This window comes from Oryzias latipes, chromosome 2, assembly GCF_053564925.1.
Source record: "Oryzias latipes strain Hd-rR chromosome 2, Olatipes_Hd-rR_3.1".
Taxonomy (NCBI): domain Eukaryota; kingdom Metazoa; phylum Chordata; class Actinopteri; order Beloniformes; family Adrianichthyidae; genus Oryzias; species Oryzias latipes.
Window position 1 is genome coordinate 45,511,029 of NC_136238.1, and position 14,503 is coordinate 45,525,531.

Sequence of the window (14,503 nt, forward strand, 5' to 3'; positions counted from 1 at the left end):
ACCACTAAACGGCTGAATAGGGCGTTCCCTAGGCAAGTAAATGTATGATCGGTTTGTTCCATTACTCAGAGCGGCTATCTGAGCCATAGCCTGGTCATGCTTACAACTTAGTTCTGATAACTGCGTCTGCAGTACAGTGACAGGGTCTATTTCTGAGTCTATGTTGGAGACTGGCTCATTCTCACTGCCTTCCTGCAACATGGCTGAATGTGTTCGAGCGAAGGTCAACAGCTGGATGTCAGGTGTTACTCAGATGCAGGTCCAGATGTGTTGGTCCGATGACTCTTCCTCGTCCCAGGATGAGCTGTCGTCTACCGGGCTGCAGGAAGTTGATCTCCGGTGATGTGGTCACTCCCACGACGATCCTGCCAGGTCTCCGGTGCTGTGGTCACTCCCACGACGATCCTGCCAGGTCTCCGGTGCTGTGGTCACTCCCACGACGATCCTGCCAGGTCTCCGTTGGTGTGATCAATCCCACGACAATCCTTTTAATGGTTTCCTCCTCACCAGGCACTTAAGCTGGTGCAACTATAGTTATTCTGTGTACTCTTTACAAATTTTTTTTTTTTTTATATATTTTTTATTATATTGCAAAAACTCCTGAGTTGCTAATTTTGCAGAACCCCACTCCTGGTACCAAATTGTGTAGCCTGGCGAATTCAAGCCTGCACAGGACACAAAACTGTCTTTGGGTTCTTTATTCCAAAACAAAAATGTAACTCAGGATTTCAGATTTAAAAAAAAAAAATGGTAATCAGGAAGATAAAAAAAACAAAAACAAAATGTGGATCTATTATGCTATCTAGATGCTTCTTTTAGCCAGTCACTTTCCGATCTTCCAAAATCACGAAAGAAAACAAGTGTAAACAAAACAAAAATGGAGAAAAAGATCAAATTTAAGAAAAAGAGTACACAAGAATAACTACAGCAGGTGCTCTGTGGCCCGAACTGTAACAGGAATGACGGCAAAGTTGATCACCAGTCACAACATTGGCTCCGTCGAGCACTGCTTTTTATGTTTGTTTACCCTCTTAACGACTCTTCACGCCAGGTTTCAAGCGCCTTTAATCCGCAGATCAAAACAACCGTCAAACAACTGTCAAATAACGGTCCCCAGAACACACCACCTCCTCACTGAACTGTTCACCGAAAACCCAGGAAGCGCCCTCTAGTGACACAACCCTGTACCTACACCTTCTCCACCTGGCTACATAAAGTACTTTTACTTGTGAAACAAATGCTTGAGCCTGTAAAACGGTTTGTTCTTTCTTTTCAATGTATAATAGAGAATTTAATTGTATATTAATTGTTAAAAAAAAAAAAAAAGGTTTCTACTTCACGGATTTTGCCTATCACGGGTTCTTTTTGGAACGTAACCCCCGCGAAAAACAAGGGTTTACTGTACTGGAATTAATCCCAAAACCAAACTGTAATCAAAGATGTGAGCATAAAATGACTGTTTAGGAGATGAAGAAATGTTTAGAGTTGAGACTTAATAGAGACTGAAGCTTTTTTGTTTTTACTATTTAAGAGAATTTTTACATCCAACCTCAGTTTATCTGAAGTCTCACATTAGAACAACAATTATTTCTGGTTTAGTTTGACCCTTTGTCATTGTCTGCAGGTCTGCAAAGCAGAAATACCTGATGTTAAACTGAATAAATTCACTGCAAAAATGTTTGTATTGTTTTCTTCTTGTGTAAAAAAGACAATAATGATGGAGCTGCGGCAGGATTACTTGGCTCAGTTTTGTTTTAATATTTTTTACTTAGATTTAAAAATAATTACAAAATCTATACACATAAAAATATTTTTTTTTAAAACTTCAGTATAAATTAAAATTTAAGGCAATCAACAATCTAGACCCTATATCAGTAACCATTTTGTAGCAGATTTACAAAAGTCATTAATGAAAGGATTTGGGTTCTGAATACATTTCAGTGAGGATGAAAACAGTTTGACTTCATTCTTAAAACACATTAATTGGCTCAGGTACAGTGGGGGGGGGGGTAATTGTCATGTGCAGCATTTGGCTATTGGAACCGCCCACTTCCTGTTGGACACTTCTGGTTAGCCTTACAGGTACCTTTTTTTTCTGTTTTTTTTATTGAACATCAAAAGATGACATACACATTCACATAACTACAACAGAAAGGAATAAAAAAGAAATAGATACAACTAAAAAAATAAATTTAGAATTGTAGTTCACAATACTAGGGATTGTCATACAACATGTGATCTTCAATGAAAATGGACAGTTTTATTGCTTTCTTTTTTCATGTATTTTAGTGATTTAAAATATAAACAGTTCTTAAATGTAGTGAATAATGGTTTGGTTTTTAAAAATATCTACTCTTATGAATGAAGAATTTTCCAGAAATTAATACAGTATTAAATGCCAAATCAAATAAATTATCACCAGAAACTACTAATAATACGATGTGTTTTTGTAACTGAATAGAAATAGGAAAAGGAAAATTTGAGGAGCACCAACAAAAAAATCCTCCCAAAAACTGTTAACATAAATACATTCAAAACACAGATGATCAAGTGATTCCATATTCTATATTGCAGAAAAAGTTATTTTCTTGAAAAAAAAAACAACTTTAGGAGTCTCCACCTCCTTTAGCTATTCAGGTCTTCAGCAAACTGAATCTCTGTTTCTGTTTTTTTGTGTGCATTTATTTTAACTGGTCTATTTTTATTTGTTTTTTAACATTTTTTAATAAAATTATTATAACCTTGGTACCTCCGTCTCCTGCCTTTGTGTGCATCCGCCAAAGAAAAATGAATTCCCTCTGGACCACATTAACGTTAGCTACTTCCACAAACAACAGTGACGTCGTTCACCGTTGAGTTGACTACTGCGGGTCACTTCAGGATCATTTCACCGTCACACAGCAGATCACAGATGTTCACATTTTATTGGAAATATGAACGGCCTTGCAAAAAAATTGAATTTTTTCAAAAATTCAGAATTGAGCACTAAGCCCTGCAGTGTGAACGTAGCCATGGATGCTGGGATGGAGTCACCAAACTTTTTTTTGTGAGGCCACATTAAGTCTTTTACTTTAAAACTTTAAACTGCTTTTATCTTTCTTTGATTGTAAAGCCCTATAATAAAGTTTTATTAATTCATGATCATTATAATAAAATAAATAACACTATTTATAAAAAATAAAAAATGACCAAATAACTGTGATTTTTAAAGACTAAATGTCAGAAAAAAATATACTGATACATTAATATGAAAAATAATAAATAGTGGATCCTCTGCTGTCATTTTCCTGCTGAGACTTTTAGACTCTGCTTGGAGAAAAAGAACAAAGTAAACATATGAGTTTCTATCTCATTTTTATTTTTATTGTGACGCATATATATATAAATAATCCAACTTAAATGAATTACTTCAATTGGTAATAAGTAATGTAGATAAATGTATTCAACCTAATGTCTTAAATCTATCCAACTCAATATTGTTTTTACAACTCAAATTTACACATTTATCTAACTAAATGTCATATTACTCCAATTCAATTTAATGTTTTTCCATCTTAATTAATTGTATTTCTTGAACTCTCATATGTCTAAGTTTGAGCCTGCAGATATTTTTATAACAATAAAATGAAAGCATCAGTTTAGATTTGCATCATGGAATCATTGACCATTTCTCCATAGTTGACATATCACTTTCTGGCAGTAAATCTGCTAAATAAACTAATCCTCCTCTCCCTCATGGTGCAGAAAGAATCAAAAAAGCAGAAAGAATGAAACATAATTGGACAGTTCAGCTGGAAGTTGAGAAGGAGGCTTTGAAACCAGCAGCAGTTTGAGTCAGTGACGTGCGGTGGGATTAACGGCTGGTGAGGCACTGACGTCATCAGTCAGATTTACAAACATATGAACCATACTGAGAAACTTCCCTGAATCAGTTCTTCATCTTTTATACTTTTGTAAATTTTCCCGTGAATTTTGGAACCAATTAGAATGCTTTGTAAACAGCAAATTAAACTGTAACATTGTTTTAAATTTGAAACAAATAGTCGCATATTTTAATTCGGATGTTAAAAAAGTAGAAAAAAGTATTAATTTGTTACTTCTCGATTCCAAATTTTACATTCATAAGTGCAGAATAAAAATAAAAATAAATAAATAAAATAAAAAAAAACAACTCCCAATTTCACCATATTTAAGATCGAGTTGCTCCAGTTTTACGACTATATTAAAAAAAATTAACACACCCAAAACAAGTAAGACTGAAACAATTTGTGCTTTTTTGTTTGATAAGTAATCCCCTCTAAGAAAACTTTGTATTGTAAATATTATTATTATCTTGTAATCCCCTTTTATATATTTTAAGATACTTTATTTGTCTATCAGCAAATTCTATTTTGGATATATTTCTGATAATTTTATTTTATATTTTTTACTTGAGATGATTCAATAAGTTTGGATTGATGACATTGACTACCACTGCTGATGCTATCTGATTCATTCATTGATGCTGGATTTTGTATGTTAATACTTTGTTCAATAAAGTTGGAAAAAAAACATACTGAGTAACTTATTCACCATTTGATTGACAACAGTTAACGTGTTTTGTTTAAAATATCATTTCAACATGTTTTTTTTTCATATACAAACTGCAGCATAGAAAAAGCACAAACCTTATTATCATCTTACCTTTACTTGTAATTAAAGTCCATACGCTGCTCCTTCTGAAGAAAATGACTTGCCGCTTGCTATCACTTCTTCTAGTATTTTTTAGCGTCATAATCTCAGGGCTCACCGGCGCCCCCTATCATGAGGCACGAGAATGTCTGGCCTCACCCAGCGGCTTTTTTGCCGGCGTTTAGCGCTCAGCACAAGAAACACGTCCCTCACATACAGTTATTTATAAAAACAAACACTGTACATCATATACATCTGCTAAATTATGTAAACTCAGCTCATATAGTACAAGTGACTGAACCGACACACAGAGAGACAGCAGTACCGTCTGACTGCATAGGTATTGCGCAATCCAAGGTGAGGCTCAGCGGGCTAGTGCCTCATCGCACGTCACTTAGTATCTGAACGGCAAATGCGGATATTCAGCGATTTTCAAAAGAAAAAACACCCAAAAATGTTACATTTAAATGCAAAATGACTGCAAAGCACAAATTACTGATTAAATATAATAATTTAATTTATTTTTTCTCTTTTCTTCCCATAATGACAGGTGAGGCACAGCCTCACCTGCCTCTCCTGACTGCACGTCACTGGTTTGAGTCCATTCTGATGTTCCATTCAGGTTTCTGCTACAACAAGCCTTTATTTTGAAAGAGCCAGTGGGGCAGAAACAATAGAAGGAGGAGATTACCAACCCCCCCTGGAATGTTGCCCCCTGTGCAGTGGACTAGTGGGGGCAGGGACGGCTGAACCAATCACAGAAGACTGTTGCAGCTTTCCCTCCAAAAGTCAACCAATCAGATGTTGTTGTTTGGATTCTTTGTCTGGAAGTTTCCCATGTGGAAGCTTCCAGAGTCTTTTCTGTTTGGTCTGCAGGCTGAGCAGAACTGACTCCTGCAGGATCACAGGAACTTTCAGGAAAATCTCCAACCAGGAGAAAAGTTTCTGTGATTGTGAGACTAGCAGATGATCGATCGGAGCTGCAGTGAAGAGGACGGCGGTGTTTGTGGGAGTTGGAGCTGAAGATCGGAGCAGGAACCATGTCTTCAGAACCTCAGGAAGGTTCTGTCAGAGAACAACTTTCTGCTGCTGAAGGAACCATCGTCCAGTACGAGGAGGAGCTCTGTCGTCAGCGCAGACTGCTGGATAGCAGCTGGAACCCGCAGCTGCAGCTCCACATAGTTGGTATGTGACTAAACATTTAAATTCTTTTGGTTGCCCTGATCTTTATGTCACTGGAAAGGGATGGTTTCCGTCTCGTCCGGCCTTCACAGATTCAGATGGTTCAGGACGTCCAAAAATGAAATGTGCAGAAATGAAAAGACACACTAGAGTCTACATGAATGTTCAAACCTTTTCCAAAAGGGGAGAGGTGGAGAAACACGACCTGTTACACTGAAAAAAATATTTCTTTGAATTTACATGATTTTAATGTGTACATCGGTCCCACACAATTGGTATGTGTAGAACCAACACAATTTTCTTCTTTCTCACAATTAATATTTATTTGTAAAACCAAATCATTTTAATCATGTTAGATATTTTAAGGGAATCATGTTAGATTATTTGAATGAATTGTGTTAGATAGTTCAAAAGAATCATGTTCATTCAATGTGTTAAATGTTGAATATATAAACCCAGTTTATTGTGTATTGTTAGAATGATTTTACCATGTGCAGCAAACTTAATTCTTAAAAATAACTCCAACTTGATATTTTAAAAATAGTTGTTTCTTATTTAAAGCTACAAAACTAGTGTTTTCATTATGTCCTATACCAAAGCAATTTTTTAAACTCCCCATCAAAATAGTTTTTTTTTTTAAATGGTTACATGTTAAAGTGTACATGATATGACATTTCAAATGACTTGCAATCACACAAAGAGATGGTATCAAAACTATTCTGTATTCAGAAAATTGAGTTGCCAGCAATTAAGACAGCTGTAAAACCAAAATGGAAAATGCATTGTCAGGTATTTCAAAAGTAAACAACTGTTGCCAGTGCAAATATACCAAAGGAAAAACAAAATCATCATAATTGCAAACAATTAAGATTGTACATAAATCAATTTTTTATGTGCATACTGTGCATTCTAAAATATCAAACTAAAAATATGTCAATGAAGAATCCCAAAAGTTATTCCATTAAAATCTTTAAACTTACCTGAGAAAACACAAAAATATTGCATACCATGCAATTAAATGTTAAATATGGAACTTAAGTAATGCTGCCAAATAAGGGCATATCACCTTTAGTAGTGCAACTCTAAAGAAAATGCTACGTTTTCCGGACCCTTTGTCCGTTTCACACCTAAAGACTGGCATCACAAAGCAATTCTGTATTCAGAACATTCACAGTTGTGATAAACTTCTAAATTAAGACGGTTGAACCTTGTATCAAGACAAAAAACAAAGTGCATTGTCAGGTATGTTTCTTAAAAGTAAACACTGTTAAGTGCCATGAAAATATACCTGAGTGGAAAAAGAATACTCCTAAAGAATTGTAAACAAATAGGAATTTAAAACAGTTTTGTTATTAAAATCTAAAGCTTTTAAACCATAGAATCAAACATTGCACAAAATGCATTTAACAGTGGTAACAAATGCTTAACAATGGAAAAGAAGTACTACTGGTAGGTGAGGACATAACACCCTCTGTGGTGAATGTCTGAAGACACTGCTCACTGTCCGGGGCCTCTGATATTGTCACTGAAAGAGTCTGTTTTTCAGAGCACGAACCTTGTTGGAAAGTTCTCCTTCGTTCAGTTCCATTATTATCTTTTGAAGTACCTCAAACGTGTAACGGAGGTTTTGCGGATAGCTGAGGTTGAGGGCATACATCAATCCAAACAGCATGGCGACGGCCATTGGCACATTTTCCAGATTCTGTAGCACCTTGATGCCCTCCAAGACAACTCCAATGTCTTTACCCTCGGCACTCGAAGCTTGTTCCTTCAGGATATAAATACCCACGCAGGTGTCCTCAATGGCATCATTAATAGAGTCTTCATCCATGCTCTGTGCCAAATATACGGGCAAGATGTTAGTCAAAAAGAAATATTACATTTACATTGACAAATACACAATATTTTACAGTGGTAGATAGTTAATAAATACAGGAAGACATGCACTTCCTTTAAGGCCGCGTCGCACTTTTTAAGGCCGCGTCGCACTGCCGCCACGTACAACTTGTCTATGGACGAAAACTGGTCATTCACGATGTGAAAAAAGATTGTAGGTGGTGGCATTGCAACACGGCCTTAAGCAGTTGGAAAGAAAATGAAGGACTGTTAAAGAACATTTTGTTAAGTCCAGCACTTAAGAAATTTATTAGCTAAACAAAAGATATACATACCTCATATTCCTGGACCAGGTTTTCTGGATCTTCACCCATGTAAATGCAGACTCCTTTAATAATGCACTCTCGTCTGGCATCTATATCATTACACTGGAAAAGGAGATATATTTGTTATTCACCTTTAGAAATAACCACTCCAATGAAAATTGTGTTTTGGGTGTTTTTAACATGTTCTCACAGCATTTCTATTATGAAGGACAATTATAAAATATTTTAAGATTAGAAACTGCATTTCTTAGTATTTCTTCATTGAAATCGTGATTGATCAGGAACAGATAAAAACCAGCAGTTTAAAAAATCCCAGGTTTGTGATGCATCCACTGAAATGGGTGGACCAAAGTCTCTGTTAAAATTCGGATGCATCCACTTGCAAATCATAAAAATAGATCAATTGTTTTCCTAATCCTAGCTGGTCTCTGGCTCAAAACTGTACTACTCAATACCTCCACTATTGCGTGCCATTTTTTTTGCTTTGCTAATGTAAGCTTAAGAAGTGCTATAAATTAGCGGAATAGACTGCAGACAAAGGGTTGAAGGGAAATAAGAGAAAGTGAATTCCCAGTCCAGCCCAAAACTCAGAGCCGAATTTCTAAAGAACCCCTGCCGCTCTGCAGAAACCATGACTCAAAATCAACACATGCTTTTTGTATTTTGTTGAAAAAAGCATAATCATAATTAAAAGACCACTGTTAACATAAAATATATAGTTGGAGGGAGACTATGTCTTTTAACTGTAGAACATGCATAGTAGTAAAAGTGAAAAGAAACTAAACAAATCATTGACAACTTTAATGCACATACATCAAATCTAAGAATGAAATTAGTGAGGCTGCTTACAATTAAGAAATTATATGACTTGACTAAGATTTCATATAACATTGTAAAAATTTGATAAATATTTCCACCTACTTGATCCATTTCTGCTAAAACTGTTTTGAGCCTTTGTCCAAGTTGACCACCTCTTTTTTTAAACAGACCCGTCAGGTTTTCAGAGTAGATGTCTAGTTGTGACATAAACTGGGACTGTAGTGGAACCGTGGTGATTCTTTTGAATTCAGCATTAATCTGTCAGGGAAGAAACACACCTATGAATACAAAGTAAAAAAAATACATTTTCTTTCATGTGACATAGATAAAAGAAAGTCTTACCTCAATGACATCAAACAGAGCAGGCCACCTTGCCATGAAATCTTTCACCATCGGTGCATCCCAGACAACTTCATGTCTTCTATGGGCAAACGTGCGTTCCATCTTGTTTTTTACTACGTCCCGGTTGTTCTTCTTCTTCATGTCTAAGAGAAGAGATTTCTGCATGGCCTCCAGACTATCCTCAGTTTCTTCTGATGGATACATGGGCAAAAATTCACCTCTGCTCTCTTAGCCTTTTTAACCCCAAAGGCTGCAGTGCGCTTTCCAGCAGGTTTGTTCTTTAAAGTGTTCACAGTCACTTCTGGGCAACCTAGTTTTCTCAGCTGGGTTCTATAGTTTGACAGTTTATATTTTAAACTAGTCTTCCACCCACCATATCCAGTTGAGGATCCCCTCTCAGTTAAACATGGATGCTTCTGGATAAGACTGTGGGCAACTTGATCCATCTCTTTATCACTCACATAGACCTTATACTGCACAATTTCCTGCACCAGGCCATCAAGGATGGCAGACTTCAGCTTGGGATCTGGAATAAGCACAGTACCACTCTGAACATAAGTAAAGCCTGCCTGCTGAAGTTTTAGTTCAGCATCATAGGAAAACTTTGGCACATGAAAAAAAGCAGGCCAAGAAGAACGTGAACTTGAAGACTCGCTGGATGACAAGATATCTGTGTCCACAGATCCACTGGACGGGAATGAATGATTTGTAGAGGGAGGACTGGATCCTTGCAGTGGGTTGGAAACAGAACTTTCCTTACTGTGCATTGCGGTGGGTTTTGACACACGAATGACTTTGAGAGTACCTTTGTCTTCCACTTCAGAAACTGAAGTCAAGTTGAGGAACTCATTTCCAAACAGAGAATCCATAAACTGAAGTTTAAGGCTGCCATCCAGTCCACACTGTTTCTTTACTTCATCGATAAGGTCTTCAATAGATGCAGGGAGTCCTCTGGAAAGAGTCAATCTCTGGCAGCTATCATCAGGCAAAATAATCTTCAGAATCACAGCCTTTGGGATGTTAGTCGCCATGTTCATGTCTTTTACTCTGCACAGATAAATAAATAAATAACATCACACCTTCATAAAGTTTGAATTTCATTATAAATTGTAACAACTACTGACATGCATATTTGCTAATAAAATGTTTTACAGACTAAAAACATGGTATTAATGCACAGATCAAGACCCACCTTTTAGTTCTATATGTCTTTTTAAAGCCACCATGCGTGCTGATCCAACTTTGTAGTCAACAAGCGGATATGCATCAAGGATGTCACAGATTTCTACAAGAGTGAATGTTCGTTTAGGTGCTGGGCTGAGTTCAAAGGCTCTATAATGCTCCCTATACCAACCACACAGCTCTTTGACAACATAGAACACACAATCATGTACAATGCATATTTGGTCAATTTCAGAAAATTCTGGCAATCCACCTGCTGCTCTGTGAGCCAGTAACATCCCTTTTCTGTAAGTAAAGCCCTTGGTTGTCACACACTGTGCTAAGTGGACTTCATGTGTGCCAGGGAACTTTTGCTGGATGACTTGTGCTATGTTTTCATTGAGCAAGTCCACAGGCAGAGTGGATACAGCTGAAACCTCAAGGTCTGGCTTAGATAGATGTGGTGCACTCAGATGGTAAGAAATCATCATCTGATGTTTTAAGGATAAAGAAAGGGCGACATTCTTGAAACAACTTGTGTGTCTCATAACCTGTTTGAAAAAGCTATGCTTAGCTTCAAAGCGCATCGTCCATTGCCCAACAACTGGACCAAACAGCTTGATCATCTGCGGATAGTGCTCCAAGTAATGGTGTTTTGGTAACAATCTCAAATCAGGGAAAAGTTCTTTAAGTCTGTGCCTGTGCTCAATTATTTTACTTTCCAAAAATGCTATTGAGTCATCACTGTGAACAGGGGCAACAACAAGCTCTGTGATATCTTTAAGATCCATAAGCACAAGCCACGCAGGTTCATGTTCAGGTACACGTGACCCAACCAAAAAGGGCAAAAAGCGGAGCAAGCTCCAGTTTTCATGTGCATTCCCTCCCACTGTCTTCGTGCTGGAGAAACCTTGTGACACAACATGTGGTTTGTTTGTCCTGTCAGCCCATTTATAGGGAAAACTTAGAATAGCATTGTTTAGGTCAGCCAATGAGAAAAACCTTTTGGAAATAAGCAAATTCAAACAATGAGCCAACTCCACTGGGATACCTTCGAAAAGATCATGGGCAAGATCAGGAGGATATCCAAAAATGACATGAAAGTGAGATAGATTTTTTGTGAAGACGCATTCATTTTTCACTCCATAACAACTTGTCCCTGTATCCTGGGCTTGTTTCACGTGAACTTGATGAAGTTCCTTAGTTCTAAGATTGAAAGCCCCAGATGCAACAGAGTGTACTTGAATGTCACTGCTTTTCCCAGTGCAAAATCTGCAATAATATTCCACCGAAAAGCTCTGCATAAACCCTGCAACACTGTGCGCTCCCAGGTTGTCGGCCACCACACTGAATACTGTGCCTTTAAGAGACTCACCTAACAGGGGAACATAAACACCATGCTCCTCCAGTGTTTTCAAATTTTGTAGGAGAGGCTCAAAAACCTTGTCGTAACCGTAGGTTTTAACATAGTCAGTTTTGCACAAAACTGACAAATAGATGGATGATAAGGAGGAATGAGACCCAGGAGGCAGGTTAGCCAATGTCCAATAAACAGCACAAAGCTTGTGTTTCTTCCTGGAGGTGCCAAGAGGGTTGCAGACCTCAAAGTCATCCACATATAGATTTAGGATAATCTTTGGCTTTTCTCCAGCAAGGAAACTGTTTGCTCCAAATAGGGCACCATCTTTACATCCTTTTGATAGGTAGGTGTACAATGTATTTTACTTTGGTGAACAATTAGGGCATTCCATGTCTGAAATGTACAAGGACATTGCTGGTATGTACATGGAAAACGACAACTACGCCCAAAATGTGGATGTTTTAATTTATAGTGCTGTAAAAGCTCAGACCTACTTGTTTTAGTTTCTGTGCACCCCTTACAATGCCACATGAATCCCACTACCTCAACCTGCAACACATGAGATGACAATTTTGAGATGACAATTAACCAAATTTGTTCTTTAACAGTGTATTTGCACGCACGCACGCACACACACACATTAAGAATTATCAAAAAGAAGCTTTGAAGAAAGCAACAACACTTACCCTTACAAGTCTGTGTGTTGGACGTGTCAGAAGATGACCTGTGCAAAAGGACATTTTCTTTAGAAACATCACTGAACATGGAATTGTGTACATAACTGAAACATGTCAAAGTAGACAGAAAACAATACAACATTCTGCTTAACATGTGACCAAAAAATGCTTCCAAAACATGTCTCCTTTGCTAAAATATCTTTACTCCTCAAATATACATTTGTTTGCTTCTATTTTTTTTATTTCATGGAATTAACTGATGTTTTAGCCTAAATTGATTATTACGCTGAAAGCTACGCTGAAACTTTAGCTCTTCTGGTAATGATTCGAAGTAAAACAATTTTAACTTACTCTCTGTTGATATAGCGAGTAACCTTTATTATCCATGATTGTTTTTTGCAGACTAGAAATGTAATATTTTTAAGAACCATTTCTCGCCAAACAATATTTCCCCAGTACACTTAAACAAATGTTTTATAACCATTCCTAAAATTTAGTTTAGTACTTCTCATTGTCAACCACACCTTGCGCACAGATTGCGGCATTTCCCGCATGGATTTTACGTTCATCATAGCTAAATGTTGTTAGCCCTTGTTAGCCTCTCTTAGTCCTGGCTTCTTTGCAGCTCCGTTCTTCACTCAACTCACTCCCCTCTAACATCCACAACACTGACACACTCTCACATTTCAAAAAGCACTGACCACACGCATTAAAAATAAAATAACATGACGATTGAACAGGCGCTTCATAATAACCGTAACATTAATAAAAGCACGTTTAGAAGATCATCTTGTATATTACCAAGCTGATATATCTATGTATGCGTAGCCGATCAGTGGAACTCATTTCCTCTTCCGGTATTTCAAATACTGCGCATGTGCGAATGATTTATTCCGACCGAAAGTGCGACCATGTGAATGTTTGTTATAATCTGAAAAAGTTTTTCTGGGCCCATGTATACGGTTGGATTCTAATCTGACCATTGATCCCAACAAGATATTTTGCTCATGTAACCGCGGCTTATGGTGTGGCGGCGGCGTGACACCACGATGGTGTCTCTCCACCCTGATGTCAGTCAGCCATCACGGTGGCATAACCCTAATAGCTGCATCACCGCACCTTTTCTTTTGTTTTTTTTGAAAGTTTTTATTTATATTTTTTGAATGTTCTACATATGGTGCGTGATTGGAACTATAATAAACACATTGAACACATTCGTCTTTGCTGATAATTTACTGTTTCTGCTAGTCCTGTGATCAGACTTAAAGGTTTCTGGGGGAAACCTTTCATTAGTGTTTTCCTTCTATCCATGCGCCGTGCCTCTCACTCACTGTAGCGCTGCACACGCTCCTTTTACTCACACACAAGTGGTTTCAGCAGCACGCATCCTCATTGATTCTACGACAGAAGTTTCCGTTTTAGGGAAAATACGACTCATTTACTGCGTTCTAATTATTCATTTCCATTACAAGCTGCGTGCGTTCTTAAGTGCGCAACATGGCTGTCCGCCAGAGGATTTTGTGTTGGGGGGGGGGGGTTATTATTGTTCTCCTTCACTCTGTAACACCAAACATGAACTTGCGCTGTTAGATTTCCATGAATATCACTACATTTTTTTGTTTGGGAACTATTTTGTGCAGCGTAATGTTACGTTTCTGTATAAACAAAGGCGGAGCCTCCTGTCCCGCATTCTTCATGGCTGTCAGCCTTCAGGTGACAAAGTGTCTGCAGTCTGTTTATTACCGGGCGATAGATAATATTCTGAGAAGATGTCTGTACCAGAGAGCACAGGTGAAGCCTCGCGTGCAGCTCCAGAGTGGTCCGCTGCAGAAGAATCAACACCCCCCCAACACACTTGTGTGCGCACCTTCCTACTATATCTACACAAGACGCTCCGCGCTCACACACACAGTCAATCTACAACACCTATAGTTAGTTCACAAGTTAGATAGGTAGTAGTTAGTTGTTACTGTTATTTGTTAACAAAGACTAGTAAGTTGTAATTGTATTCATTTCTGATGCGGCCGCCGGGGGGTTTTGTGTGTTTTTGGTGGGGGGGCTGTGGTTAACTGCGACACTGCGCCCCCTGGTGGTTCAAAATTCGACACCGTCACAGCTCTACTCACACA

The 14,503-nt window shown here is 37.8% G+C and overlaps 2 protein-coding genes across 2 annotated transcripts in view; one reads left to right on the plus strand and one right to left on the minus strand.

Moving 5' to 3' along the window:
• The first annotated feature begins 5,270 nt into the window (after window positions 1–5,270).
• Window positions 5,271–14,503, plus strand: part of LOC144989155 (uncharacterized) — a 209,883-nt gene continuing 200,650 nt past the window's right edge. The window contains exon 1 of the mRNA XM_078941304.1: window positions 5,271–5,856. Within this exon, the coding sequence (XP_078797430.1) occupies window positions 5,712–5,856 (145 nt within the window). The 5' untranslated portion in view covers window positions 5,271–5,711. The remainder of the gene's footprint in view (window positions 5,857–14,503) is intronic.
• LOC144989355 (uncharacterized) lies at window positions 6,883–12,247 on the minus strand. The gene is made up of 6 exons (XM_078941637.1): window positions 12,192–12,247; window positions 10,369–10,461; window positions 9,177–10,223; window positions 8,937–9,092; window positions 8,025–8,117; window positions 6,883–7,687 (listed from the first exon to the last, which is right to left on the minus strand). The coding sequence occupies exons 3-6, from the start codon at window positions 9,378–9,380 to the stop codon at window positions 7,376–7,378; spliced, it is 765 nt and encodes a 254-aa protein (XP_078797763.1). The 5' UTR covers window positions 9,381–10,223; window positions 10,369–10,461; window positions 12,192–12,247; the 3' UTR covers window positions 6,883–7,375.

Excerpts from the sequence above, each read along its gene's own strand:
- LOC144989355 (XM_078941637.1), bottom strand. The coding sequence starts at position 9,380 with ATGTATCCATCAGAAGAAACTGAGGATAGTCTGGAGGCCATGCAGAAA. Across the intron at positions 8,118-8,936 it reads TTTTAGCAGAAATGGATCAA|TGTAATGATATAGATGCCAG; the intron begins GTAGGTGGAAAT and ends CTCCTTTTCCAG. Across the intron at positions 7,688-8,024 it reads ACCTGGTCCAGGAATATGAG|AGCATGGATGAAGACTCTAT; the intron begins GTATGTATATCT and ends TATTTGGCACAG.